The 26,668-nt window shown below is 38.0% G+C and overlaps 3 protein-coding genes across 4 annotated transcripts; 1 reads left to right on the top strand and 2 right to left on the bottom strand.

The window, feature by feature from the left end:
* Positions 1-1,742: 1,742 nt before the first annotated feature.
* On the bottom strand, positions 1,743-4,422 carry LOC121239508 (proteasome subunit beta type-2-A). Its single transcript, XM_041136767.1, has 3 exons — positions 4,144-4,422; positions 3,915-4,038; positions 1,743-2,210 (listed from the first exon to the last, which is right to left on the bottom strand). The coding sequence occupies exons 1-3, from the start codon at positions 4,299-4,301 to the stop codon at positions 1,878-1,880; spliced, it is 615 nt and encodes a 204-aa protein (XP_040992701.1). The 5' UTR covers positions 4,302-4,422; the 3' UTR covers positions 1,743-1,877.
* Positions 4,423-12,655: 8,233 nt separating this feature from the next.
* On the bottom strand, positions 12,656-16,049 carry LOC121266210 (vicilin Jug r 2.0101). The gene is made up of 6 exons (XM_041169984.1): positions 14,668-16,049; positions 14,231-14,406; positions 14,043-14,126; positions 13,659-13,937; positions 13,249-13,558; positions 12,656-13,114 (listed from the first exon to the last, which is right to left on the bottom strand). The coding sequence occupies exons 1-6, from the start codon at positions 15,995-15,997 to the stop codon at positions 12,924-12,926; spliced, it is 2,370 nt and encodes a 789-aa protein (XP_041025918.1). The 5' UTR covers positions 15,998-16,049; the 3' UTR covers positions 12,656-12,923.
* Positions 16,050-24,704: 8,655 nt separating this feature from the next.
* On the top strand, positions 24,705-26,152 carry LOC121268761. 2 transcript variants are annotated; one of them, XM_041173035.1, is made up of 3 exons: positions 24,705-25,039; positions 25,489-25,716; positions 25,917-26,152. In XM_041173035.1, exons 1-3 carry the CDS (start codon positions 24,925-24,927, stop codon positions 25,946-25,948), a joined length of 375 nt encoding a protein of 124 aa, XP_041028969.1. In that variant the 5' UTR covers positions 24,705-24,924; the 3' UTR covers positions 25,949-26,152. The 2 variants fall into 2 exon arrangements, with proteins under 2 accessions (XP_041028969.1, XP_041028968.1); XM_041173034.1 differs by having other exon boundaries at positions 25,489-25,720.
* Positions 26,153-26,668: the final 516 nt, after the last annotated feature.

Genomic DNA, 26,668 nt, shown 5'->3' with positions numbered 1-26,668 from the left:
GTCAAACAACTATGGACAACCACCAAGAACTCTCATCTTATCTCTGCAATTTACAAACGTAATAACAAAGCAATTTCTCCCAATTTCATGAGATTCGAGTGGTTTCCCTACCTTCCACACCTTCTCCATCATCAATCTGACTACCTCCCTTCCAATCCTGTGATCCGATAACACCTTGCCAACCAAGCTCCTCTCGCCTTTTAATTTCATCAACCCTAGCGTATTTTCCTGAACTTCAATCGGAATCTCCTCTTCGTTGTTCAACTTCAACCTCCTCCAGACCTCTTCCATATCTTCCATCGCAATACTCTGCTCACAAATGCAAGCAGAGAAATCCTCCCTTCCTCCAATGAGGAAGATTACTAACGACTTCACCTCACTCGCTTTCCAGAAACGGAAAGCAGTTGAGAGAAGAAAAATTGCAAAGTCATGATCTTAGTAATTGTAAGTATTGATCGCGTTATATATATATATATATATATATATATATAATATACCATACATACAAACAGAACAAAACATAACAAAATTTAAAATTCTCTAAACATACACGATTTGACAGGCCATTAGATAAATAGGAAAATTAATAAAAAAATTATTTTTGTGTATTGCATGAGTATGATTGTCTTTTAATGTTTGGCAGAGAGACAGTCTGAGTCTTGGGAAAAGGAATAAGACTGTTTGTTTGTTTTAGCATGGTTGGTAGAGGGATTTGCCCGAACACAATTTTTTTTTTAAATTAAATTTTACTTAGCAATCAAATAAGCGTTTTTTTAGTAATAACAATGCTGTGATGTTTTTCCTTTTTTTGAAAATATTTAAGAATATGAAAAAAACGAATGGAAAACATTTATTTATTTATTTTTGTTATATTTGGATAAAAGGTTGCAACTATTTGTTTCTTTAATAAAATTTACAAACTATAAAATCTCCAAAAGTGATATTTTAAGAGTATTTTTGTAAATTGTGAAAGAATTAGTCGATGAAATAAAAGGGAATTTTCAACAAAACTCTACAATAAATCTTCAAACATGATAATAAAATCATGGTTTTTTATGAATTTTTTTTGCTAGGCTACATGTAACTCCTGTTGGGTGAGATAATTATATATAGGAAAGTAATTTTTTAACAAAGTTTTAATAATTAGACGCATCAATTATCAACAGCCTCGTTGAATTGCATTCTTTAAAAGATGCCCCATGCACCCCAAAAGCAGAACACTGAAGGTCTTTTTTTGTTGTTAAATAAATAGACACATCAATTGTTGTTTTTGTTGTTAAACATCCTCTTCATTTTTTTTTTTCTCTCAATAAAAATTCTCCCTCCAGCCAATGGATGTAACGCTTAAGAGCCGGTTTGGATTTAGAGATTATTAACTCGATTGAATGATACCATTAACCGATACAATATAATCCTGTCATTCTTAATTTATTACAAGTAGCAGATTTCCTTCAATAAAGAGGTTCGTATATTCTTCAACCCTAGTTTAGAAAAGCCTCGAGTAAACAGACTGTTTAGATTTCAACAAAATGAATAAGAAAACATGGTGTTAGGTACTATATCCCTCTTCAGAGGTTTTGTCTGCTGCAAAATAAACCTAACTTCATGACAGTATTAGAGAGAAAAATTATACCATATAATACATCCCCATCCACTTTCTTCCCACTCTCACACCATCCACCAACTCTTGTTTTCCAAAATACTAAATTCAATAATTGATTGACAATGTGACATCATCGCAATAAGATACGAATAGCAGAAGTGTGTAATATATAATCTTGTGAGAAGCAAATAATGGCATTGTCAAATGAGTCTCGCTTATAGAAAGAAAAACAGAAGAGTTGCAACTGTTGCATTAATACTCCATAAAAAAGGATTCAAGCTGAAGAAGCGACAGAATCCTTTACGGTTTCACGCCAGGCATACTCCCTTGCTCCATCCTTGTCAACAATCTTGATGACAAAATTCGGTGGCGCCACAACCAGCCGGGATCGAATCTCCACAATGCACTTATCAACCAAGTCGATCGCTTCTTCTACCGACATGCGGCTGTGGTAGTGTCTGTCCATTGTGGAGAGGGAAAAATAGGACCCATAACCAAATGCACCCTTGTCAACTTTGTGTAGTGTGGCAATATAGTCGATGTAGTAAAGAGCTGGGCCTGTCTCCTTGTCATAGCCAGCCAGAAGGATATTCACAGAATATGGGTTCTGAAAAATCAAATTTTACAATTATATCAAGTCCTTTATTCAGAAGTACCAACCACCTAATAATTGTGCTTATAAGACAGGCTTATGACTTCATGCAGTGGCATTAACATTGGCAACTGTGGCTCTGAAGGACTGACTAAAAGGAAACAGCAACCCTATCCAGGTAGTAAAAACATATAACTTAAACTGAACAATCATTCCTATGAAACCCTATATACCTTAGATTGTGTAAAGGAAGATGAAATCCCATATTGCTTGGGAGGGAGAGAAGTTCAAATCTTTTATAATGATTTTTTTTTATAAGTAAGTTAAATTTCATTGATACGAATGAAATAGGCATAGCACGTGTACACATGGAGTTTTATAATGATTTCAAGGAACTAACAAGTGTAAACTTGATTAGTCCTGTTGGAGTAGGGGTCCAAATGTGGTTTGGACCTTCTTTTAAGTAGTTGCAAAGGTATTAGAGCCAATCCCAACTAGAAGTGCCGGGCTTAAAGGGGAGAGATTGTAATACCCTAAATTGTGAATAAGAAGATAGTAAATGAGATCCCATTACTTGAAAATGAGAAGTTCAAGTCCTTTATAATAATTATAAAGGGCTCCAATTGTAATCTTGACTAGTCCTTTTGGAGCATGGACCTCAATGTGACTTGAGCCTTACTAGGCCCGTTACAAACCCCAGGGCCCTTCCCAAAAAAAATATCCTCTCTCTAACACACGTGCACACACACACAAACATCCACAAAAATATTACTTCTGAGCATGCCAAGTATAACTCACCTAAAATGAATTAAACTATCTACGTCTTAATCTAAGTTCACTTGGAAAGACCACTAGTATCAACATCAGTTTTTTTTTTTTTTTTCTTTCTTTTTTTTTTCTTTTTTTTTCTTTACGAAGCTAAAGATAATATTAGAACAAATTTCACCGGCAACTTTATACCCCTATTGGCTAAGAAGATAGCCTCAATTTTATAAGACACTTTTCAAATGGGAGCAATAAAAATCGCCTATGCATGCAGTTTAGTGATACAAGGAAGCCAAGAAAAGACATGCCACTAAAATCAATTACAATCGGCCAATGGAGTAAAGTATAACCAATTCTCCATATCCTGTATTGTAAGTGTCAGGATCCATAAGCAAAGTTCAAACTCGTATTACAAACAATGCAGTTCAGTAACTAAAAGTCTCCACCAAAAAAGGGGACTACAAACGCCTCAAATTACGATCTTAAATGGCTACTCTAAAAGAAAACGGCCATCATCTTCATGATAAAGGTAATTATCCACATTTAGAATCCTTATGACGACCTACAATTGATAATCAATGTATCTATTCATAGAAGAATCCTCATTTACGATCCAAAATATGACCTTAATTTCGTTATGGCTGTCCAATCCAAACAGCCACAGTAAAGGCATAACGCAAGAAAGGAGCTCAGCTTAGCAGGCCCAAAAACGTAGCGGTTTGTGTCTAAGAGAAACTCAATCTACCAAGCGAAAATACCCGATTTCTAAACATCAAATCCTTTTTTGTTTTTCCTTGCTGCATTTATCACAATATCTAATTAATTATACCTTTCAATCAAAAAAAAAAAACCCACTTGAATCCCAACCCTGAGAAAGATTAAACCTCCCAAAAACAAACCCTAAAAAAAATGATAAAACTGAAACTGAGTATACTATTAATAGAAAGCATATACCTTACGCAAGGCGGTGGCGAGCTCGCCTCGGGTAAAGTTGGCAGCCGCGGCGGTGGTCAAAGGAATCCCATTGCGGAACTGATAAAGCGCCACGTTCTTCTGTATGTACTCCGTGAATTGAACTCTGAAAAGGAGAGAATATTTAGAAACGAACATAAAACAGGATGGAAAAAGAGCAAAGTTTTAATAATGATTTATTTAGCAGATATCATAGGAAGGGAAGTGAGACCTGTCGCCGGGCTCGCCGCTAGCGGCGATGAGCTTGTGAGAGTCGAGGACCATGATCTTGTCCTCGTTGGACTTGTGCACCAGTATGCTGTGCACAGCTGAAGTGTCCGCCACCACCACGGAAAACCCGTCGCCCACCAGTCCAAACACGCACTCCATTCTTCTTCCTGTTGTTGATCCGGATCTACACCCTTCGAATCGATATCACACTCAGTTCCGTGACTGGTATTCGTATGGCTGTATTAGAAATTTAGCATCACCTTGGGGGACAAGTTTAGGGAGGGGAAATGTGGGCATTTTGTTGGAAGAGAAGGCTACTTTAGGAATTTGAGGAAATCCGCTGGCTGGTTTAAGTTGTGTTGGGCTGGTGGGCCGGCCTGTCAAGTCTATAGACCCGGACCATCATGTTCACCTCTCTCTTCCCTTTCTCCTCTTCTTCACTATTTTAAACACAAAATTGGATGGGGGCGTAAGCTAATCTCAAGCAGCAGTGAGCTTTATAACGACGAACGTGAGAAAACTATAATTTGTACAATATTTGTGCACATATTTAAAAAATGAAAACATATCTAGCCTAACTTCTGGGTTAATTATTGAGACACCAACCTTACTGAATTGAATAATGTTATAACCAAATAGTTTTAATATGTGCAAATTCTGCATTAATTCTTTTGAAAAAAGTGAAGTCTTTAGTTAAAAAAGTTTATTTATTTCACGTGAATTTCAAATTTCTATTTTTTTCAATAAGATCAGTACGTGAGACTTATCTAATATTATTCTATTAAATATCGAATCTTCCAAGATTTTAAAAAAGAGAGAACATCGCGTTAATTAAAGATATGGTGTTTAATGATATGTTCGGATAATGAGATGAGACGAGAATTATGCAAATAATAATGAAATGGTTTGAGTTAAGATATTTTATTAGATTTTGAGAAATGAGAGATAAAAAGTTGAATAACAATATTATAAAATTTAAAAATTGTTTGAATATATTTTTTAATATTTTTTTATTTTGAATTTTGAAAAAAACTATCTTATTTTTTACGTTTTGTTTGAAAGTTTGGAAATGTTGTAATGATAAGGGGTGTAACCGATCCGATTCGGTTTTATTTTGTATATTTTTTAGAACCGAACCGATATATACTAGTTTTAAAAATCTAAGAACTAATACTAGACTGATTCACTATTGAAACCGAAACTTCTGGTTTTTCCAGTTTCGATCAGGCCCGATTCGGATTTTCCAGGTTTACGAATTATCTATATTAGTAATAATATGATATTTATATATACTAAGCTATTAGTCTATTTATATTATCGTATAACTATATTATTTTATAATAATTAACATATACTAATATAGTATTGAATCTAATTATAGTCTATATAAGTTCTAGATTTTTTATATAAGTATAAATGATCAAATGTTTAAAAATATATTTACAAATATATATATATATATATATTATAATTTATGATGCTAAAAATGTATTTATTCTTTATTTATATATATAAAATAAATTTATATTAATAACTTAATATTAATGTTTATGTTTAAGACTAAAATTTATATGTTATATCAAATGTTGTATTAAAAATTATAAGATTAATTTTATGTTATAATATCACATATTATATTAAAATTAATAGACTTGAATAATAAGATTAGAATTTCTTGTTACATTAATTAGCAATTTAGCATATAATATATAATATATTATAAAAAATTATAAATATATATATTGGTTCGATTCAGTTTAAACCGGTTTTCAAAATATAAAAACCAATACTGCACTAGACTGAATCTACCGGTTCGGTCAGGTCAGGTCCGGTTCGGTTCAACCAACTTTCTTATTTTTTACACCCCTATCAATGATCCCTTAATTATAGTCAATGAAGCCAGCTTTATATAATGAGAAATGCAGGCTACATCTCCAAAGAGATTGCACAAAAATAATCTCACAAATTGATGCGATTTTATGTGATCCGTTATATCTACTTTATAATAAAAATAAGTACTTTATAATCTGATGAATCACATCAAACTATGTTAGTTTCTGATATTACTTTTATGTAATCTTTTTATGGCTAAAATATTTCTCTTATATAATTAATAATCAATCAGTTTAATTTGTTTCTTATACATGACCAGCTTCACTTCCCAAAGCTTGAGAGTGGATCAAAAATATCACCTTTGGGCCAAAACATATTGTGTGTGTGTATATGTAAGGAAATATTCTCGGAATAATGTACACAAATCATGACATGGTGCGTGTAGTGGGAGGAGGGAGAAAAGAAAGAAGATAAGAGAGGGAAGAGAAAAAATAAATAAGGGAAAAAATACGAGTTTTAACTTTTAATCTTAAAAATATTTGTTGCGAATCATTATCAACGGAATTATTTGAGGTGACTTTTGTCGTCTCAAAAAGTTGTTTTCCACAAAGTTTTGCTCGTTCGACGTGATCTCATTGTAAAAGGTTTTTTTTTTTTTTTTTCACAGACAATTTTTGTGTCATCAGCTAAATATTTGTCACAAATGTAGATCTTGAAAAAAAAGACTCGTGAGAAAAGGCCAAATTTTTTATAATGTGATTCGGTAATGATTACATGAAAAAATTGAATATTTGAAATTGAAAAGTGTTACATATTTGAGTGATATTTGAAAAAAAATTTATGAAAGATTTTGAGATGATTATCTGACTAATCCAATGGAAAAGCAGAAATAAAAAGATTAAGGTCTCGTTTGGTTATATTAATGAAATGAGATGGGATAAGATAAAAGTTGAAAGATGAATAAAATATTTGTAGAATATAATTTTTTTTAATTTGAAAAAGTTGAATTATTTATTGTATTTTATGTAAGAATTTAAAAACATTGTAATGATTAAATAAAATAAAATGATCAAATGAAATAATATGGTTTATTAATTGTAGTATACTATAAAGATGAAAGAATTTAAACAAAAATAAGACCAACTTGAGGTTGCTGAAAGTCAACAAAAGCTAATCATTTGCAAATGGGACGGCAGTAGCTAGCTGAATTGTATAGAGAAAAGAATATAGCAAGAGATTTTGATGGAAACTATAACACCCACTTTTATTGATTCTTCTAAGACTTTATATATAAGGCTATGATTCTATCTAAGAAAATATACAAACATTATGATTGGGATATTTATCAGTTACAGAGTATCAATTTACAGAAACATATGGCGGCTTCAATTTACATAGGATATTCACATAGATATTGGCCATTATTCCTGCTGCGTCTCAACTTTCTTAATACACCCCTACAAGATTGAGCTTCCTTCAGCATGATCAATCTTGTTTCTTAGGAATTCTGTATGCTGCCTTGACAATGACTTTGTCATTAAATCTACCAATTGATCTTGAGTGTGTACATGACGAACATTGATAGTTCCCTTTTGAACTAAGTCACGCACGAAGTGTAGATCGATTTGAATATGCTTCATCCTTGAGTGCTGAACTGGATTAAAACTTAAATGAGTTGCTCCAAGGTTATCACAAAGAAGAGAATGTGGAGTTTTGAATGGGAAACCAAGTTCTTGGAAGAGAGCAAAAAGCCACATAGTTTCGGACGCTGCATTAGCAAGAGGTCGATATTCAGTTTCCGTAAATGAGCGAGCAACAGCTCGTTGTTTCTTTGAACTCTATGAGATTGGATTGGAGCCAAGAAATGTAATATATGCTGATGTTGATGTCCGATCATCAATGTTTCTAGCCTAATCGGCATCACTGTATGTTTTTAATATAGAGCTACAGAATTTCTGATTTGAACGCCATGAAATATTATGTGTTTGAGATATTGTATAAGCCTCTTTGTTGTTGTCCAATGAGTTATAGTTGACTTGTGCATGAACTGAGACAGTTTGTTGATCACAAAGGAAATGTCTGAACGCATCAACGAGAGATATTGCAGGCTGCCAATGATATGCCGATACTCAGTACTATCAACTGCAGCAGTGCCATCCACCAAATGAAGTGGTGTACTGGTTGAAAGTGGTGTTGAAACATCATTTGCACCAATCACGTTTGTATTTTTTAGAATATCATAAACATATTTATGTTGTGATAGAAATAAACCTGCACTGGTTGGAATTACTTCCACTCCTAGAAATAATTGGAGAGAACCCATATCTTTCAAGGAAAACTGATCACCAAGTTTCTGAATAACAGTGTTCACAAAGTGTTGATCATTTCCCATAATGACAAGATCATCGACATAAAAGAAATTTCCATGGAACTGAACCACTGGATCATCTGTCAACTGCTCAATCAATTACTTCTTCGGAATACTAAAAAAAGATTATGTGATTTAGAATCATGTCGATAAATAAACAATGAAGAATTAGCTTTTGAATGTTGGGAAACTGAGCTCTATGAGAGCATTTTTCAAAGCTAAATACCATGTTCGAGGGGCTTGTTTGAGTCCATAGATGCCTTTTATTAACTTGTATAGATGGTCAACTTTTGACATGTCTTTGAAACCAGGGGGTTGCATCATATAAACAGTTTCAGTCAACTTCACATGTAAAAAAGCATTGTTAACATCCATTTGTCTCAAATCTCATCCATTCATAACTGCCACTGTTAACACTGACTTTATTGTGGCCGGTTTAACTACAGGACTCAAAGTTTCTTTATAATCAACTCCAGATAATCAACTCCTTGGAGTTGATTATACCCATTTGCAACTAATCTGGCTTTGAATCGATCTATTGACCCATCTGCTTTTTTTTTTTTTTTACTCGAAACACCCACTTACATCCAACTGGATTACAGTATTTTAGAGGTGGTACCAAATCCCATGTGCCATGCTGCATGAGTGCAGTAAGCTCACTGGACACAGCATCACGCCATTGTGGGTGAGATATAGTTTGGTTGACACACGTTGGTTCAAGAGATGATGGGAGAAAATGCTTTGAAATTGTGTTCAGTTGTTTAGGCTTAAAGATATTGTTCATGGACCGAGTGGTCATGGGATGGGTTCTGGATGGGGGAATTTCATTGTAATCGAGACCCATTTGATAAGAGGATGCATGTGGTGCTATGACATTTAAATTGGAATTTATTGATTGTAAATTCGAATTTAAAATTTCAGAACCTAGGGCACCATGCGATTCAATGAAATCATTAGGAGAGGGAGATGATGCGTTACCTGGAGTTGGTGCAGCGGTACGGCAGTAGGTTCCGAGCTCACTAGTGGTTGGGATTCAGAATTTTTGATGCACGGTTGCACTGGAATAGAGGAAGGAACATAGTGAAATGGAAGGCACGGGTTCGACGAAGAAGGAATGAAAGAATGAGATATTGATAAAGGTCTTTCATTCGGGCTTGGGTCGTACGAGTGGATTGGGGTTATTGGGCTCTGCATTCCATAAAATGTGACATGTCTGGATAGGTACAACCGATGTATTTGGATCCATGCGTTTATATGCATTTTGAGTTTGAGAATATCCAAGAAAAATGCATGGAGTGGACTTGGGCTGTAATTTATGTGTATTGTATGGCCTTGTGAGTGAATAGCAAAGACATCTAAATTTTTTTAATTTAAGATAATTGGGTCTTTGACCAAAAAGAGCCTAAAAAATAGACTTGTTTTGAAGAAGTGGAGTCGGTTGACGATTTATGAGATACGTGGCAGTTTGAAAAGTGTGAGACCAATATGGGTAGAGAAGCATTATAGAATAATATGAGACCCGTTTCCACAATATGACGATGACAACGTTCAAAAATACCATTTTGTTGGGGGGTGTAGGGGCAGTAGTATAGTGACTTATACTAAGTAAAGACAGGTACTTTTTGAGATTTAGAAATTTACCACCATTGTCAGAGTACAAACTTTTTATTTTTGACTTAAACCAGTTTTAACAAGATTTTTGAATTGTGGAAAAATGGTAGATACACTGGATTTTGCAGCCATCAGATAAAATCATATGTATTTTGTGTAATGGTCAACAAGAATAAGGTAATACCGAGAGCCCCAAACTAGTGTAGTGAGTGGGTCCCCAAACATCAATGTAAATTATTTCAAGTGGAGAATGACTTTGAAAACTTGTAGACCTAAATGGTTATTGATGTGCTTTATTAATAGAACAAGAAGTACATGAAGATGGTAATTTATTTGAAGTAAACGAAAGAGAAAAAAGATTGACAAGATTTTGAACTAATTTAATTGATGGATGTCCAAAACGCTTGTGCCACCCATCAATCAAGATTCGTTTATGCACATTAGCAACCATTTTTTAAGAAGAAGCCACCATTGAGTGCAGAAACATGTAGACGTCATTTTCACATGCACCTCCTAGTAGGATCGCCTCCGTTGTCTGTTCCTTCACAAGAAAATGAAACAGATGAAACTCAATAAAAACATTATTTTGTTTTGTCAAATGATGAACTTAAATTAAATTGATGAACTTAAATTAAATTCTTGTGAATATTGGGAACACAAAGTGTTTCATGTAAATGATTTTTTTTATATAAGGCCAAGGAACCAATGTGTGAGACATCCAAACCTGTACCATCACCAAAAACAACTTCGTTAATGCCATCATATTCAGAGTGAATGGATAAATTTGCAAGATCATCAGTAATACTATGAGAACCTGCAGAATCAATAAGCCATTTATTTTCTTGAGCATGAAATGTTGCAATGCAATTCACAGTCATTTCATTGGACTGCAACTATGGACAATTATTAGCCGTGTGGCCCATTTGATCACAGAATTGGCACTTGGGCTGGTAGCACCGTTGATTAGAATTGGAACGACTCGAGTTATTAATGTTGAAGCGTTGCTGGTCACGGGGTTGCCCATTTGGCGAGCAAGATTGGCCTTGAGGTCGTGAAGGCCCAGTGGCCTTATGATAACCTTTCGGCTGCTGAGTTTCTGAGAAACCAAATTTTCTGGTTGTGAAATTCGCAGCAGCAACAAGCTACTGGGTAGCAGCTTCCATCCTCCTCAAGTAGCTCTTGTGCCCAACAAGCAAGTTATGGAGCTCTTCAAAGGCAAGTGATTTTTCTCTTGCTTGAGGTGAGGCAATTTCTCTGAAGTCAAGACCCAAGCCATTGAGGACATATAGGGTTAGGTCATCTTCGGAATCGGAGATTGGATGGTCAATGAGGGCTATCTCATCAGCCAAGGCTTTAACCGTGTGGAGGTAATCTGGAATCGTTCGATTCCCACGCTGGATCAAGGTCAGTTCTTCCTTGAATTGCATTGTCCTTGTATGCAATCTACTAGCATACATATTTGTTAATTTTTTCCATGCCTCATAAGAGGTTTTGGCTGTGGCAATGAGTGGGGTAATGGATGTGGATGTGGAGGCAAGGATAGCACTGAGGATTAGCTTATCTTGCCTAACCCAGTGAGTTTTTTTGGCGATAGATAATGGAGTTCCATCGGAAGAGGGACATTGGGAAATACCATTGACATAATCCATGAGATCATAGCTAATTAGAAGTGCTTCAAATTGGGCACACCATTGTGAAAAGGTTGAGGGTGTGAGTTTCTCATTGATTTGAGCTGTAATATTAAAAACAACAAGTAGATTTTTAGTGGAAGAAGATGGCTGAGTGTTTGGATTTTATGGAAGACATTTCTGGGATCGAAATCTCGTTAGAGGACTGGTCTCTTGATACCATATAGAGAGAAGAATATTGCAAGAGATTTTGATGGAAACTGTAGTACGCACGCTTTTATCGATTCTTGTAAGACTTTATATACATGGCTATGATAGGGCTATGATTCTACTTAAGGAAATATACATTATGACTGGATATTCATCAGTTACAGAGTATCAATTTACAGAAACATATGGCATGATTTTCGGTTGGGCTTCAATTTACACAGAATATTCACAGAGATATTGGCCATTATTCCTGTCGTGTTTCCACTTTCCTAATAAATTGGAGGACAGGAAAGGACTAAGAGGTTTGCAATTTCATAATTAGTTTAAACTACACGTTGTATGACGAAATATTCCATGCAAATTTATTTTCCTGTATTTTCCACAAAGGTGATGAACCAATTTTTTTTTTTTTTGAAACATCGAATTCCATTCAACAAACACTATGGCCTTCCGCCATTACAAAGTTAAGATCAGGAACAGACACTACATTATCAGAGCTTACAACATTGACATCAAAATGTACTAGGCCAGGAAAAGACAGTGCAAAACATGAATTTACAGCATTTACATCAATTTTAATATCTATCCATCATCTTCATGAGACGCATGATGATCTGCCGATATATTTCCCAGTAAACAATCAGATCTTACGTACTAACCTAGCTAGCTGGTATGGTCGATTGAAAACTGCATATATAGCTGATCACCTAGATCGCGAGCATTCCTCGAAACTGCATGTATTTTACCCTGCATTCCCAACAGAGTGTGGATATTCCATCTGTGCATGCAAACTTGAGAGCACTTTGACTTAAGGTAGCTAGTGGGATATTCGAAATCAAAGCTAACCGAGTGTGGAAAAATAGTTGAGCAAACACATGAAACTTTGTTTTATTTATGCATACTGATCATCAAAAGCTAGACAACTTCATCCGCATACAAAAGTGGTACTTAAGTACTCCATATAAAGGCTGCTTACAAACTTTTAACACAGCGCCTCAGTACTCATCCATCTCTAGTACCATCTTATATTATTAAGACATTATTACATAACAAAAGCAACAAAGCATTGCTCTCCATCTCCTCCGCACGCATGATATGGATAATTTGGAACATACTTTGCTAGCTAGCTACTTAGAAGAAAGCGAAGCCCAAAATTGATGCCAATGGGTGGTCTCTCCCTTGGCCACGTCGGCTCTGCCTTTCCGTGGGCACAAAATAAGATTCCATCTGGCTTTCAAATATCTCTTCTATCTCTTCTCGTGGCATGTTGAACGACAGCTCCTTTGCTTCTCTCTCTAACTGGTTAATTATGCTGTTTTGCCCTGCATTGCAAATAACAAACAATATTATTAAGGCTTCTAAATTAATATATATATTATATATATGTATGTAGCATGCATGCATGCATGTAATTCATGAGCTTCTATTTATGTTGCTTTCAAAAGCTGAGACTCACCGGCAAGGAAGTTTCTCTGGTTGTTCTCGCCATTAATGCCGAAGCCGAGTAAGCGCAGATTCTCATTCTGAGAGGCAGTTATCGCAATCGGATGCCCTGCCGGGATTACAAATATATCTCCACGTGCCAAACGAGCCGTTACCTTCTGGAATCGCCCAGTGCTCTCTTCCTCCTCTTGTTCTCTTCTCCCTTGGTCTTCGAAGCTCTGGCTTGAAACATGTGGGCAGGCCATTTCATAGCGTCCAGTCCCTTCTACCACATACACTACAACTGTGGCTTTAGAATTGTAGTGGGGCACCATCATAGCTCCCTGCATACACAACCAAGAATTTTTCTCGAGTATCAGGGTAAAGAATTAAAAGGCGGAGAACAACTAACGGTACCATGTTATTTAAGGTCTTTTGCCTTACCCGTTTGATTTCGGCGTAATTGACAAGGACATCCATCTCTTGCAGTTGCCTGTGCTCCTCGGGGCAAGCCTCGAAGAACTGCCCGAACTGATTCGAGTAGGACGGCCTTTCGCTTTTTAGACTGATAGGACCCCCAGAGGAGCGGCGGCCCCATGGCCTCTGGCCGGCAGACATGGCGTGTTGGCTCAATGCCCTGAGCTTCTCTTGCGAGGCTCTGATGATTACTCCTTCCCTCTGCTCCTGCTGGTCGAAGAACCTCTCTAACCTGTCCCTCGGGGTCTGTCAAGATCATGACGTCCAATTTTAGTAGGTTAACCAAGTTTTTTCTCTGTTCTTTTTTTTTTTTTTTTTTTGGGTCTAGAGAATGAAAAAGAAGAAGCCTACATTTAGAGCTGCCACGAGAATATCATTGCTGAATACCCTGAGATATGATTGATCAGGACTTTTAGCACCAGCTGCATAGTATTCCTGCAGTACAACAAACTCAAACTTGAGTACCAAAAACGATTAAAGGAATTGTGAGAAGACAAAGAGGAGCAGAAATAAGGAGTAGAAAGTATGCTAGTAAATACCCTAACTTGCCCAGGATTGTTGACGGGCTGGAGGAGTTTCACCATCTCTAGCCTCTCGTTACTGTCTTGGTTAATCACATACTCTGTAGCACCCGCGGGAACCCTAATAACATCTCCACACTCGAGGTTGAACGACTCTCTTGTCTCTTGAGATACTAAGGTGAAGGTCGCCCTTCCTGTATTTTTTTTTTTAAAAAAAAAACATGCAACTCAAATGCTCCAAATTGAAGAATTATAATATATCGTCACTCCAAGTATAAAAAATCATTATATCCTAAAAATTACGAGGTGTCCGTATCCTTTTAACTCTAAAAATTCAAAAAAAAAAAAAAAAAAAAAAAAAACTATATATTAAAGATTAGTAAGTTCAATGATCTATTTAATACTTTAGTCGTTTTCATATTAATAAGTATGATATATGGTAGAGATTTTTTTACCTCTTGTGACTACGATAACAGATTCCGCATCTTTGTGATGTGGGAGCATGAAGGTGTTAGGATTTGCATCCAAGATAACCACACGGTAATTCTCAATGCCACGAAGGAGCTCGGTTCTCTCCGCGAACCTCTCAAGATATTTAACTTCACCTTCCTCGGACTCATGTCTCGACCTGATGCTCTGGGAGTGAAAGTAGTAGGGATTGTGCCTCTGTTGCTCCTCTTCTCGGCCTTTGCTTTCTCTGCGCGGGCTTGCCTCTGGTCCCCGTTCTCTGCCTTGCTGCTCCTTGTATTGTCGTTCGCATCGTTGCTGGCATTGCCTTTGCCTTTCCGGGCTTTGCTCTTGTATCTGGCATCGGCGTTGGCATCTGTGGTACTGTTGTTGGGGATCTTGTCGGTCTCTGCCACGTTGGCCCTCTCTTTCTTCTTGTTGTCTCCGTTGCTCACACCTTCTCCGGCATAGTTGTTGCTCCTGACCCCTTCGTTGCCTTTCACACTGTTGCTGACACTGCTCATACCGCTGTTCTGGGTCTCGCGGATTCTGGTCGTCTTCGTCTCTGCCGCGTCGGCGCTCCCTTTCTTCTTGCCTTCTTTGCTCCTCTTCTAACCGCTCCTCGCACCTGCTTTGGCATTGCTGCTGTTGGCGCTGTCCTTGCCCTTGCCTCCGGCAGTGCTCCTGGCATTGGCGATACTGTTCTCGTGGGTCACGCGGATTCTCCTCGTCATCGTCGTCTCTGCCGCGTCGGCGCTCCCTTTCTTCTTGCCTTCTTTGCTCCTCTTCGAAGCGCTCCTCGCACCTGCTTTGGCATTGCTGCTGTTGACGCTGTCCTTTACCTTGCCTCCGGCAGTGCTCTTGGCATTGGCGATACTGTTCTCGTGGGTCTCGCGGATTCTCCTGGTTATCGTCGCCTTTGCCGCGTCCGCGCTCCCTTCTTTCTCGTTCTTCTTGTTCTTGAAATTGCCGCTCGCATCTTCTCTCGCATTGTGGCTGTTGTCGAGGGTCCTGCTTCTCGCAGGTTTCCCGGCACTGCTCATATTGTTGTCGTGGGTCCCGTGGGTTGACAACCTCCTCACGCTGTCTTTCCCTTTCACGCTCCCTCAATTGCTCCTCGCAGCGCCGCTGACACTGTTGCGCCTGTCTCTGTCCACGCTCTTCACGTTGGCACCGCTCCTGGCACTGCTGGAACTCCCGCCTATGGCTTTCAGGGTCATGATGAGGGTTGAGTTCATTACTTAGGTCCTCAGTCTCGAGAGCGAGAGACGAGCATACTAAGGCGAGGAACAGAGCTGAAAGGAACAGGAACAAAGGAATCTTGGCTTTGATCACCATGATAGTTCTGGTTTTAGCTTCCTTCGATGGTATAGATGGCAGAGACGGGGATCACATATTTATAGCTGCTACGGCTTAGACATGCTATTAAGGACATTTGGCTTGGCACGTTTACATGCGAAGTGACCAGTGTCCTACGTGACAAATCGACGTGGCCTACTACTACTTCAAACACCCGCGTTACGAGTCACGACGTACCAGCTAGCTAGCTAGCTAGCTCGAAATCAATGGCAATATTGTTCTGCATGTATCCTAATTGATTATATATGCAGCGAATAAAAATCTGTGGACTTCAGAGTCGGGATGCTGGGTGAAATTGATCTCTCCATGAAATCATCTGTCGGACTCGGCAATGGGGGGCCTGCCTGAGGTCCACCTCATGGTGTTTACGTGTTTGTGTGCATGCGAGGTTTCGTACAGGGCATGCGTTTTGGTTGGTGGACGCGGCGATGCTCATCCGTGAAGTAAGATATGGACAAAGCACGCGACGCAGAAAGACACAGCGAATTTGGAGTTTTGTGCATGTGGCAGCTAGCTAGGAAAGGATCAAAAGTAATTCGGTGCATATTGTTTATTGTTTAAAGTAATAAATTTAATCTATTACAACTATATATTAAAAATTAGAGTACGAGACAGAATCAGATTCTATATCATGACTAAATTTTCATTCATTATACTTTTATAATATCTGATGCGAGGGCGGAACCAAAATAATGCTAAATTTGGGAGCAAAAAAGTATATATATTTAGTGCAAAGTCTTTTTTATAAAGTTTGCCTTACTAAAGCTCACAAAAAATTAAAAACTTTGGAGACTTCTTCAAACTTGGGCTGAAGCCCCAAGGTTATATCTCGACTTATTTGATGTGATATTAAATAATTGATAAATTAGTAAAAAATAACTAATCATTTTTTTTTCTCGTCAAGGTAGATAGCATTAATAAGGAAATAGATACATATTGTCTGATAAAGTACAAGCTTAAATACACGGAGGTTTTTTACCACTATGAAATTGTAAAATGCAGGGTGGGATAGTGGAGATGGGTAGGCTTCCATAGAAATGATTGGAAGATGCCCATTGCGCTAAGTTATGCGCGCATCGATTTTTCGATCGATATTTTTTTTTGCTGACTAAGCTTCAAAATCTGTGAGAGTGAATTTGATGTCATTGGTGACTGCTTCCATTTTCCAATCTGTTGGGTGATTTTCTCCAAGAATTGCATGGATTGTTTGTAGCAAGTCTCCTTCAATGTGAATTTTCCTGAATGCACGAGATTTTGCTTCTTTGATCCCTGTCAGTGCAGCTGTGGCCTCCCCAATGTTCAGATTCTTGCTGGAAATCAGACTTGTAATTGCAAAGAGGAGGACACCTTGGTCTGAGCAGTAGGTGGTTGCCGTGATTGTGCCTTTAGGTCTGACTGCTATGTCAAACTGAATGATGTAGTAGCTTACAAGCTTGCTTTGCCTTCCCATAGACAGGTCAATTTTTTTTCTTCCCAAGCTGTTTTGTGATCTAAGAGTGATTTTGAAACTTTTGTGATTAACCAAGTGTGTGAGGGATTAACAGAGTCATGGATGACTTTATTACGGAGAAACCAGATGTTGTCAATGGCCAGTGCTGCAAAAATTTGCAATGATTGAGACTCCTCCTCAGGTATATTCAAGGATGTAGAGGGAGACAAGATGACGCTGATCCATTTCGAGATTGGGTGTGGGGTGAATTTTGTGGTGTCTATAGGCCAATTGGAATGTCTCCAAAGAGTTCTAGTGTAGCAACAGCTAAGAGTGAGATGAGAGATGGTTTCTTCTTCAGAGTGACACAAAGGGCAAAGAGTTTGGTCCTCATCCAAGTTAGCAATTCTTTTCAAGAGTGCTCTGGTGGGTAGGATTTTTTGTGAGACCTTCCAAAGGAGAAGCTTTAATCTATCCTGGATTTGGACTTTCCATAATTTCTTCCAATGAGTGTTGGGAACAAGATTATCATTAGGAGGGAGCATGGCTGCATAAGCAGATTTTACTGAGAAGATGCAAGAATAATGATGTTTCCATTTGATTTTGTCCTCAATTGTGGAAAAATTATAGTTGGATAACGAGATTTTGGAAATTTCTTTAGCCGAATTTGTTGAGAAAAGAGTTTGAAGGAGGAGGGTATTCCATCTCCTTGGTTCTTTAAGTGTGAGTTCAGCAACTCTCAGGTTTGGCTCAGTCCAGTTTATATTTGGATTCGGTTGAGGGATGTGAGAAGGAAGGGTTGGAACCCACAGGTCTTCCCAGACTCTTGTTGAAATCCTGTTATTAATCTGGTAACAGAAACTAGATTTAAGAAAATCTCTTTGTTTGAAGAGGCATTTCCAGAACCAAGAGTCAGTTGGTCTCAATTGGACATCAAAGAAGCTGGAGTTTTTAAGGTATTTTTCAGTTAAAAAATGCTTCCAGAGGCTGTTGGAGTCATTTATGATGGACCAAGTGAATTTTGAGATTAAGGCTGTATTGAAAATGGAGCATTTCTTAAGATCTAGACCACCTAAAGACTTTGGTAATCACAAAGAATCCCAAGATTTTGTGAAGAAACCATTTTTCCTGGTTGTGTCTTTGTTCCACTAGAATTTTCTGAAAAGAGTATCAATTTTTGAGGAGATAGCTTTTGGCATTTTGCAGGTGGTCATGATATAAGTGGGAATGGAAGATGCCACCGTTCTGATTAAGATAGTTCTACTAGCTTGGGAGAGGAGCTTTGATTTCCATGCCTGAAGTTTTGATTCAATTTTGCCTAAAGCCTCCTTGAAAATTTCATTTTTGGAGTGACCAATGAAGAGAGGCAAACCAAGGTATCTGAGTTTTGTTGGGCAAGTTTTGAAGCTGAGAAGGTCTTTTATCTCTCTTTTGGTGGCCGGGAGAGTGTTATTGTTGAAATGGATTGGGGATTTGCTTTGATTGATTTTCTGCCCAGACCATTGAGTATAAGTGGCCATGCATCGAGCGAAAGCTGAGGTAGTGGATAGAGATGATTTTCCAAAGAAAATGAGATCATTCGCAAATAGGAGGTGGGAGATTTTCGAACCTCCTCTCGTGATATTTATGCCCTCCAGATTGTTTAAGGTTTCCTCCCTATGAATAAGTCTTGAAAGAACTTCGCTTACAAGGATAAAGAAGAAAGGGGAAAGGGGATCGCCTTGACGGAGTCCACGAGAAGGGTGAATCATGCCAGTAGGGGATCCATTGAGAATGATGGAGTAGGAGACAGTCGAGAGGCATTCTTGTATCAAGTTTATCCAAGTATGACTAAATCCCAAGCTTTTGAAGATGTTAAGAATAAAAGACCATTCTAAGTAGTCAAAAGCTTTTTCCATATCAATCTTTGCGGCCATGAGTCCTTGCTTTCCTCTTTTCTTTTTTAAGTGATGGAAAATTTCTTGGGCAAAGATGGTGTTCACTTGGATGAGTCTTCCTGGAACAAAAGCAGTTTGATTGGGAGATATGATGTTTGGCAAGAGCGTTCTGAGTCTATTGGCCAGAATTTTTGCAATGATTTTGTATGTGACGTTTGCGAGACTGATTGGATGAAAATGATGGACAGTATTTGGGCGATCAATTTTGGGGACAAGGGCTATGTTTGTATGATTCATTTCCTTTAAAAGCTTTCCTTGTTGAAAGAAATTTTGGATGGCTGCAATAAGGTCCATTTTGATCAATTCCCAGTAGGATTTGTAAAACAGCCCAGTGAAACCATCTAGACCAGGTGCTTTTGTGGGAGGGGTTTGATTGATGATATTGAGGATTTCCTCCTCCGTTGGGATTTGGCAGAGATCCTCATTTTCTTGTGCTGTGATTTTATGAGGGAAAAGTCCGTCAAGGTCCAGAGGAGGTTCAGGATTGGTGGATTTGTAGATGTTAGTGAAATGATCAAGAAACAAGGTGGAGATCTCGTTAGGGTTCGTAATCCACACACCATTTGGTTTTTTGAGAGTGTCAATGGCGTTATTCCTTCTTCGAATGGAGGTTGAGGTGTGAAAGAATTTGGTGTTTAGGTCTGAAGAAGTGAGCCAAGCGACTCGGGATTTTTGACGCCAAAGAGATTCTTCACGGCGAAGTTGTTCATTAAGATTTTATTTTAAAGCTTATTCTAAGATGATGGTGTTGGGTGAAGGATCTTTTGACTGGATTTGATTGAGGGAATCTGAAAGTGTTTTGATTTCAGTCTGAATATGGCCAAAGGAAGTTTTGTTCCAGAGTCTTAGTGCTCGTTTTGTTTTTAATCAAAATGAAACTTGGGGTTCCAAGAATGAGGATGTTCTAGGCATGTTTGATGGTATCAAAACAAGAGGGATCCCTAGTCCAAAATTCCTCAAATTTGAAGGATTTTTTCTTATTTCCAAGATTGGAAGTGTTGAGAATAATTGGTGAGTGATTAGATATAACACGTGTTAGGTTCAAAACAGATGTATCTGGAAAAAAAGTGTTCCAATCTAGGTTTGTGACAGCACGATCCAATTTCTCCTGAATGTTAAAAGCCCCATGCCTATTGTTTGACCAAGTGTATTTAGGACTAGAGGATTTGAGATCAATGAGGCTGTTTCTATCCAAAAATTTTTTGAGGCCGTTTGAGGTTGATGAACAGGCAAAAGGTTTACCACCAAATTTCTCATTCTGATTAATAATGGAATTAAAGTCCCCAATAGCCAACATTGGCCCCGAGAAAGAGTCAGAAATTTTGTTCAGGTTGTCCCAAAAATACTGTTTCTCCGAGTGTTTAGCAGGACAATAAACTAAATTTAAAAGCCAAGGACAATGAGGAGGATCAGAGTAAACTAAACAGGAAATTATATTAGCATTAGCAAAGATAACTTCAACTTCCACACCAGAATGCCACAAGTACAAAAGGCCTCCCCATTTCCCAGATGGGAGAATATGAACAAAGTAGGAAAATCCTAGGCTATTTACAGTGCGTGAAACATTACTAGAAGACAATAAAGTTTCTGAAAGGAATATAGAATCAGGACTGTGAATCCTGATATTTGCTCTTAGGTTTCTGATTGCGCGAGGCCAAGCAATGCCTCGACAATTCCACGATAGAATCTTCATGGGTCACTTGGTGGTAGTATTGACCCTGCCACTGTGGTCATTGGATTTAGGGAAAAAAGATTCATCACTTGGGACTGAGAGAGGTTACCCGTCGGTGCTATATTCTTCCGCATGTAAGGAGAGAATCTACTCTTCTTCTTTCTTCCGCGTGGTGGGTTTCCCTTGCTTGGGGCTGTCGTCGACATCAGGTTTGAGGTTGACATTTTCTGAGTTAGCTTCTGGGACGTATCTTTGGTCTGGTCCAGATCTTCTTCTACTCCATGGAGATTTTTTACTTCGTCTGATTCCACTAGTACAACTGAAGACAGGAGACATTTTTTCTCAGGAGGGTTTGTCTCAGAGCTTTCACGGGATGAAGATTTTCTCTTTCTGGGGGCTAGAATTATTGGGTCGTTGGGGTAGATGTTTTGGGAGAGGGGGCAGTTTACGGATTGGAAATGGGGTAGAGGAATGTTTTGGTGGGTTTGGGTTTCTGGTCAAGTGTTGAGTTTGTTTGATGGATCATAGGGTGAGGTTGGAGCGTTGGGCTTTGGGGTTGAGGGGTAAATGAGAGGCAGGCTTTTCCAGAAGGGCTAACGAGAAGGGAAATTTATGGGTTGTTTGCTTGGTAATTGATCTAACCTTGGTTTGAGTTGAATTGGGCTATTATTTTTTTGAATATGGATGGTTCGAGGGACTGGATAGGTAGGTATTCCTTGGTGGGTTGAGGCACTAATGGGCCGAGGAGTGGGGACATTGGGTATGGACACGATTCGTCCGTTGGTTTGAGGTGAGGGGTGTTTTCAGAGGGGAGAGGTGGCTGCAAAGGCATTGATAAGGGATGAAATAAATGGGATTTGACTGGTGCCACGTGGTTGACGAAGGAGTTGCTTTGGGGGTTTGTTTGGCCAAAGGTGTTGGGATTTATGAGGTCATTTTGGATGGTTTGTGTCAGATGTTCAGACGCATCTCGGGGATTATGACTGATTAAGTTAGCCATTGAATGAGTTGTCTAGTGATTAGGATGAGTGACACATGTTTGGGTTGATGGGGGAAGGAAATTCGGTACTGTGCGCCATGGGTTGGTCCTCGTTTGCATGCATGGGAAAGAAGAAGAGAGTGCAACAGACCCTACACTGTTCCCAGCATAGATGGCCAATTGAGGATATTCCAGCTCTGTGGGATCTTCCTCTTTTGGTGATTGTTGGAAAAGCTTCTCTTTACCTTTGTTGTGAGTATTCAAGTTGACCTGAGGTGAGTTTGAATGATGAAATGGAGATTCTCTAATGCGAATAGGCGGCAGCGGTGATGGCCTATCCAAGAGCATTTTTTCCTATTTTCGGGATGTAGAGCAACTTCATCATTTTTGGGAATCCTACGAGACTCTTGGCCTTCCGCACGAAGCTCTGGGCTGTATTGTGGCATGCAAGATTTTCCAAAATAGAGTGGACAGAATTCTTGGACATGGCCAATGCTTCCACAAATGTAACAAAAGTCTGAGAGACGTTCATATTTGAAGGAGATCTTTGCTGGGAGTCCTTGGAGATGAGGGTAAATGATACCATCAATTAGTGGCTTTGTGATGTCGACTTCCACCCTAATTCGTAGGAAATGCTTCGTTGAGACAATAGGCAATGAGATTTCATCTACATCTAACAGATTCCAAGTGCTTTACCTATCTTGACGGCATTTTTTAGGGTCATTATCTCCAATGGCAGCCCGTGGATTTGGATCCAAAAAGCTGAAAACTTGAGGTCGATTTCTTTTAGATTTTGGCCTGGGTGCCACTCTTTGAGTACCATGTGAAAGCCTTTGAAGTTCCATGGTCTTTGGTTGAAGACCCTTTCTTTATCTTGTGAGTTTGAAAAGGTGAATAGGAAGGTGTTGAGACCGATATCTTCAATAGTTAGGATCGAGATGAAGCTTCATACTGCCTTGATGGTCACGTGAAAAGTGTGTTTATTTAGCGCCTTCGTTGAGATCAGCTTTCCAACTAGAGTAAGATCAGAGATTTTTTGGCTTCATCTAGTTCTGATTCAAGTATGAGGTCATCCCATGACAATATTCTGTTTGGGAGATGAGTTGCTCGATGTCTGTTTTAGTGCCTTTCATAGTTGTCTGCTTCCGGAAAGTTGTTGGTGAGATTAGGAGGGGATGTGGTGGGGAGGACAAAAGTAGAAGGTTGGTGGGTTTCTCGAAAGGTAGGTGGGGTTTAATGATCAAGGTGAGCTGTTATAATGAGAATGGTAGATTGAGGGTAGAGGTTACAGGTTTAGATGGAAGATTTTGCCTAGAAAGGTAGGGGTTACAGTCTACTGAGAGAGGGAAAAGCTTCATCCTGAGAGAGCTGGAAATAACTAATCATTTGATACAACGTGATGATCATTATAAAGAGGTTATCATTAGTTAAAATGATAATAAATAATATTATTTTTTATATTTAAACATTTTTAAGGATCGTAATAAGTCAAACAATAAATTGTGTTTTTATCCATTAACTCGTAACAAGTCATGATATGTACATGTGACTTATATGCAAGCAAAATGTTCAATTAAAAGTTAATGTTCCATTTTGATAAATGATATATATATATATAAGTATAGGTAGTGTATGAGATCTCACATTATTAGAATAATCTAATGAGACTCAAAGTAATATGCTGTATTAACTAATTATAATGAGTATAGGTAACGTAGTTTAGACGCATTAAGACCACCTCTTTAGAATTATGCAACACTGCTGTCAAGTGATTAATTGTTCTTTAGAAGCTAAGCCGGTAGAGATTAGATGAATTGAAAAGTTTTGTGAAAACAAACGAGGTCAAGTCATTGACTCATTAACCAGACCCCTCATTTAGGTCCGATTTGGATAGTGAGATGAGATAAGATGATTTTATATGAAAGTTGATAATTGAATAAAATATTATTATAATATTATTTTAGAATTTGAAAAGACTGAATTATTTATTATATTTGATATGAAAATTTAAAAAAATTATAAAAATAAAATAAGTTTCTTATACCATCCTTAATTTTCTTCCAGATTCAAATACCGGTTTTAAGTGACTTGAGATGCATGTCGTATTCACAGTACGGCCATTGCCCACGCGTCTCTACTCTGCTATATTGGTTGTTGGAACTTGGAGCCATGCAAACAAACTAATCAAGCCTAAAAGAATATGAGAATATGAGAAACGATAGACCCACATCAAATTATACAACAAGTTGTACAACATCCTACGTGTCACTACTTTTCCTCTTTTTTTTTCTTTCTTTCTTTCTCCCACAAGGCCTTGGCGGGATGTTTAACAAAAAAAGAAACCCAGAAATTGAGTGTGACAAGCTGCACCTCACCTCGCGTCTTCTGCCCGAAATTTCAAACCTAAAATCCAGCCACCACCTGCATCCACACCAGTGCCAAAGGTAAGTCTCTGTGTAAATCCGGCCACCACCGTCTGCATCGGTACTGCCGTAGGTAAGTCTCTTTACTGTCATTGTTCTCTTTTTCTTCCACAAAGTCCTTGTTCCGGCCACCACCGTCCACATCGGCATCATGGAGAGTTCTCTCTTTCAATAAACTCTGCCCCATGCCACCAAGTCTCCAACCAAACTCCACAACATATCAATCTTCTATTCAAAAGGAAAAAAAATAATTGTTTTACATGCACAAGGGTCCAAAAAAATTTCTTGCCATTTCCTGGGAAATAATCATATTTACACTCACAATCACATAATCCTAACCCACCAAAATCATGGATTTACCCTATCGAACTAGATTCAAGGAGTGCTTGTCTCTAACACATACCCTCTCTAGCATTTTTTCCCTTTGATTTTAGAGAATTTATTTAACATAGTTTTTATAAGGACAATGGAGATGTTTAGTGTGAGCTCTGTTGAGCACACCATGTGGTCATACTCTGTTGTGGAAGCTTTGGCAATGAAGATTGTTTTTGCTATTGGGAAGTCTTTCGTGCGGCCTTCTGGTATAGCTTCATGTGTTAGCTTTTTTTCTTTTTCACCATGGCCTGTTTCCATAAATTGTTTTTTTTTCCTGATAAATTGCTCTGTTTTTTTGTTAAAGTCAAAATATTTGTTTGTTTTTGGCGTCCAATGCATGAAATCTATTTAGTGGCCCAATAAATAACTGTAAGGAGACTTTTTCTTTGAAAACAAGCAATAAAAAATATCATACTAGTTAGTTTAAAACACTTGTGGCACATTGCCATCCCATTAAAAACTTAGAAGCTCCAATGTGTTCAACAGTATCCAGCAAAGATAAATACATATTGGTAATTTTGGTATAAAAATAGTTCTAAGATTTTATTAAGATGGTGCTTTTTTGAGTTTCATAAGCTATTGGCTTCTTATGCTCTGTTCTAAGAGAAGTTATCGACATTCTCTCCTTTATTAATATTCTTTTCTTTATTTTTAGTTGGGTTAAGCATGGATAATTTTAGTTCCCCTATGCTAAATCCACAAATTGTGGCCCACGAAAATCACCGATCACCACCACAAGCCAACGGTGACCTCCACGCCCAACTCTCTTCCCCTTCCTATGCATCACTATGTAGCTCCACTCCTGACGTCGTACGCCACAAGTTGCTCTCCCGATATCGCCAAATGAAACAAATGTTGCACTACACCTCATCATCCACTACAAGTCGGTAAATTTTATTTTTGCATTATATATATTTCAAAACCACTTTTGGGAAGTATTTATATATTGATTGTCGTGAACCTTTGACAGTTAGTTATTGCATAACCTAGTAAAAAAACAACCAAGCCATTTCTTTTAATATCACATATAGTTAGATGTGAAGTGTTTTTTTAATATAAATATTTATTATTTTATTATTGCAGTAAATGGAGTCCGGTGTCTCACATGCGGATAATGAGGGTGACGCTATGGAAAATGATAGTAGAAATAATGGGCATGAAATCGTGGAAGAACTGAAAGTTGGAATGTGTTTTGATTCAGAAGAAGAAGTGAGATCATACTATATGAAATATGCAAAACAGGTAGGGTTTGGGATGGTGAAGAGAAGTTCTAGGACTGGGAATGATGGAAAATTAAAATACTTCACTCTTGTATGTGTGCGTGAAGGGATATCAAGAAGCACATCTTTGAATATTATTAAACCAAGGCCAATGGAGAAATTTGGGTGCAAGGCTAGGATTAATGCATCTCTATGTGCTGATGGAAGGTTTACTTTGTCATGCGTTATGCTTGAACATTCTTTAAGTCCCAGTAAAGCAAGGTTTTTTCAATGCCACAAGAAGTTAGATTCTCACACAAAGAGGAAACTTGAAGTAAATGACATGGCCGGAATACGCGTGTGCAAAACTTTAAATCTCTTGTTGTTGATGCAGGGGGTTATGAGAATCTGTCTTTCGGAGAAAGAGATTGTCGTAATTACCTTCGTGAGGCAAGGCTACGTCGGCTTGGGGAGGGAGATGCGGAAGCACTCCATAACTATTTTCGCAAAATGCAAAAAAAAGAATGAGGGGTTTTATTATGTGATGGATGTTGTTAATGAAAACCTGTTAAGAAATGTATTTTGGGTGGATGCTAGAAGTAGGGCTGCTTATGAATGTTTTGGAGACGTAATAAC

The sequence above is a fragment of the Juglans microcarpa x Juglans regia genome, chromosome 1D (genome assembly GCF_004785595.1).
Source record: "Juglans microcarpa x Juglans regia isolate MS1-56 chromosome 1D, Jm3101_v1.0, whole genome shotgun sequence".
Classification (NCBI taxonomy): Eukaryota; Viridiplantae; Streptophyta; class Magnoliopsida; order Fagales; family Juglandaceae; genus Juglans; species Juglans microcarpa x Juglans regia.
The sequence above is the reverse complement of the archived record's forward strand: the minus strand, read 5'-3'. Positions and strand labels throughout refer to the sequence as shown.

Coding starts and splice junctions, on each gene's coding strand:
- LOC121268761 (XM_041173034.1), top strand. CDS start 24,925: ATGGAGATGTTTAGTGTGAGCTCTGTTGAGCACACCATGTGGTCATAC. Junction 25,040..25,488: donor GTCTTTCGTGCGGCCTTCTG/GTATAGCTTCAT, acceptor CTTTATTTTTAG/TTGGGTTAAGCATGGATAAT. Junction 25,721..25,916: donor TCATCATCCACTACAAGTCG/GTAAATTTTATT, acceptor TTATTATTGCAG/TAAATGGAGTCCGGTGTCTC.
- LOC121266210 (XM_041169984.1), bottom strand. CDS start 15,997: ATGGTGATCAAAGCCAAGATTCCTTTGTTCCTGTTCCTTTCAGCTCTG. Junction 13,938..14,042: donor TTCTCGTGGCAGCTCTAAAT/GTAGGCTTCTTC, acceptor TGATCTTGACAG/ACCCCGAGGGACAGGTTAGA. Junction 13,115..13,248: donor CCAGAGAAACTTCCTTGCCG/GTGAGTCTCAGC, acceptor TTTGCAATGCAG/GGCAAAACAGCATAATTAAC.
- LOC121239508 (XM_041136767.1), bottom strand. CDS start 4,301: ATGGAGTGCGTGTTTGGACTGGTGGGCGACGGGTTTTCCGTGGTGGTG. Junction 4,039..4,143: donor AGCGGCGAGCCCGGCGACAG/GTCTCACTTCCC, acceptor TCTCCTTTTCAG/AGTTCAATTCACGGAGTACA. Junction 2,211..3,914: donor TCGCCACCGCCTTGCGTAAG/GTATATGCTTTC, acceptor TTGATTTTTCAG/AACCCATATTCTGTGAATAT.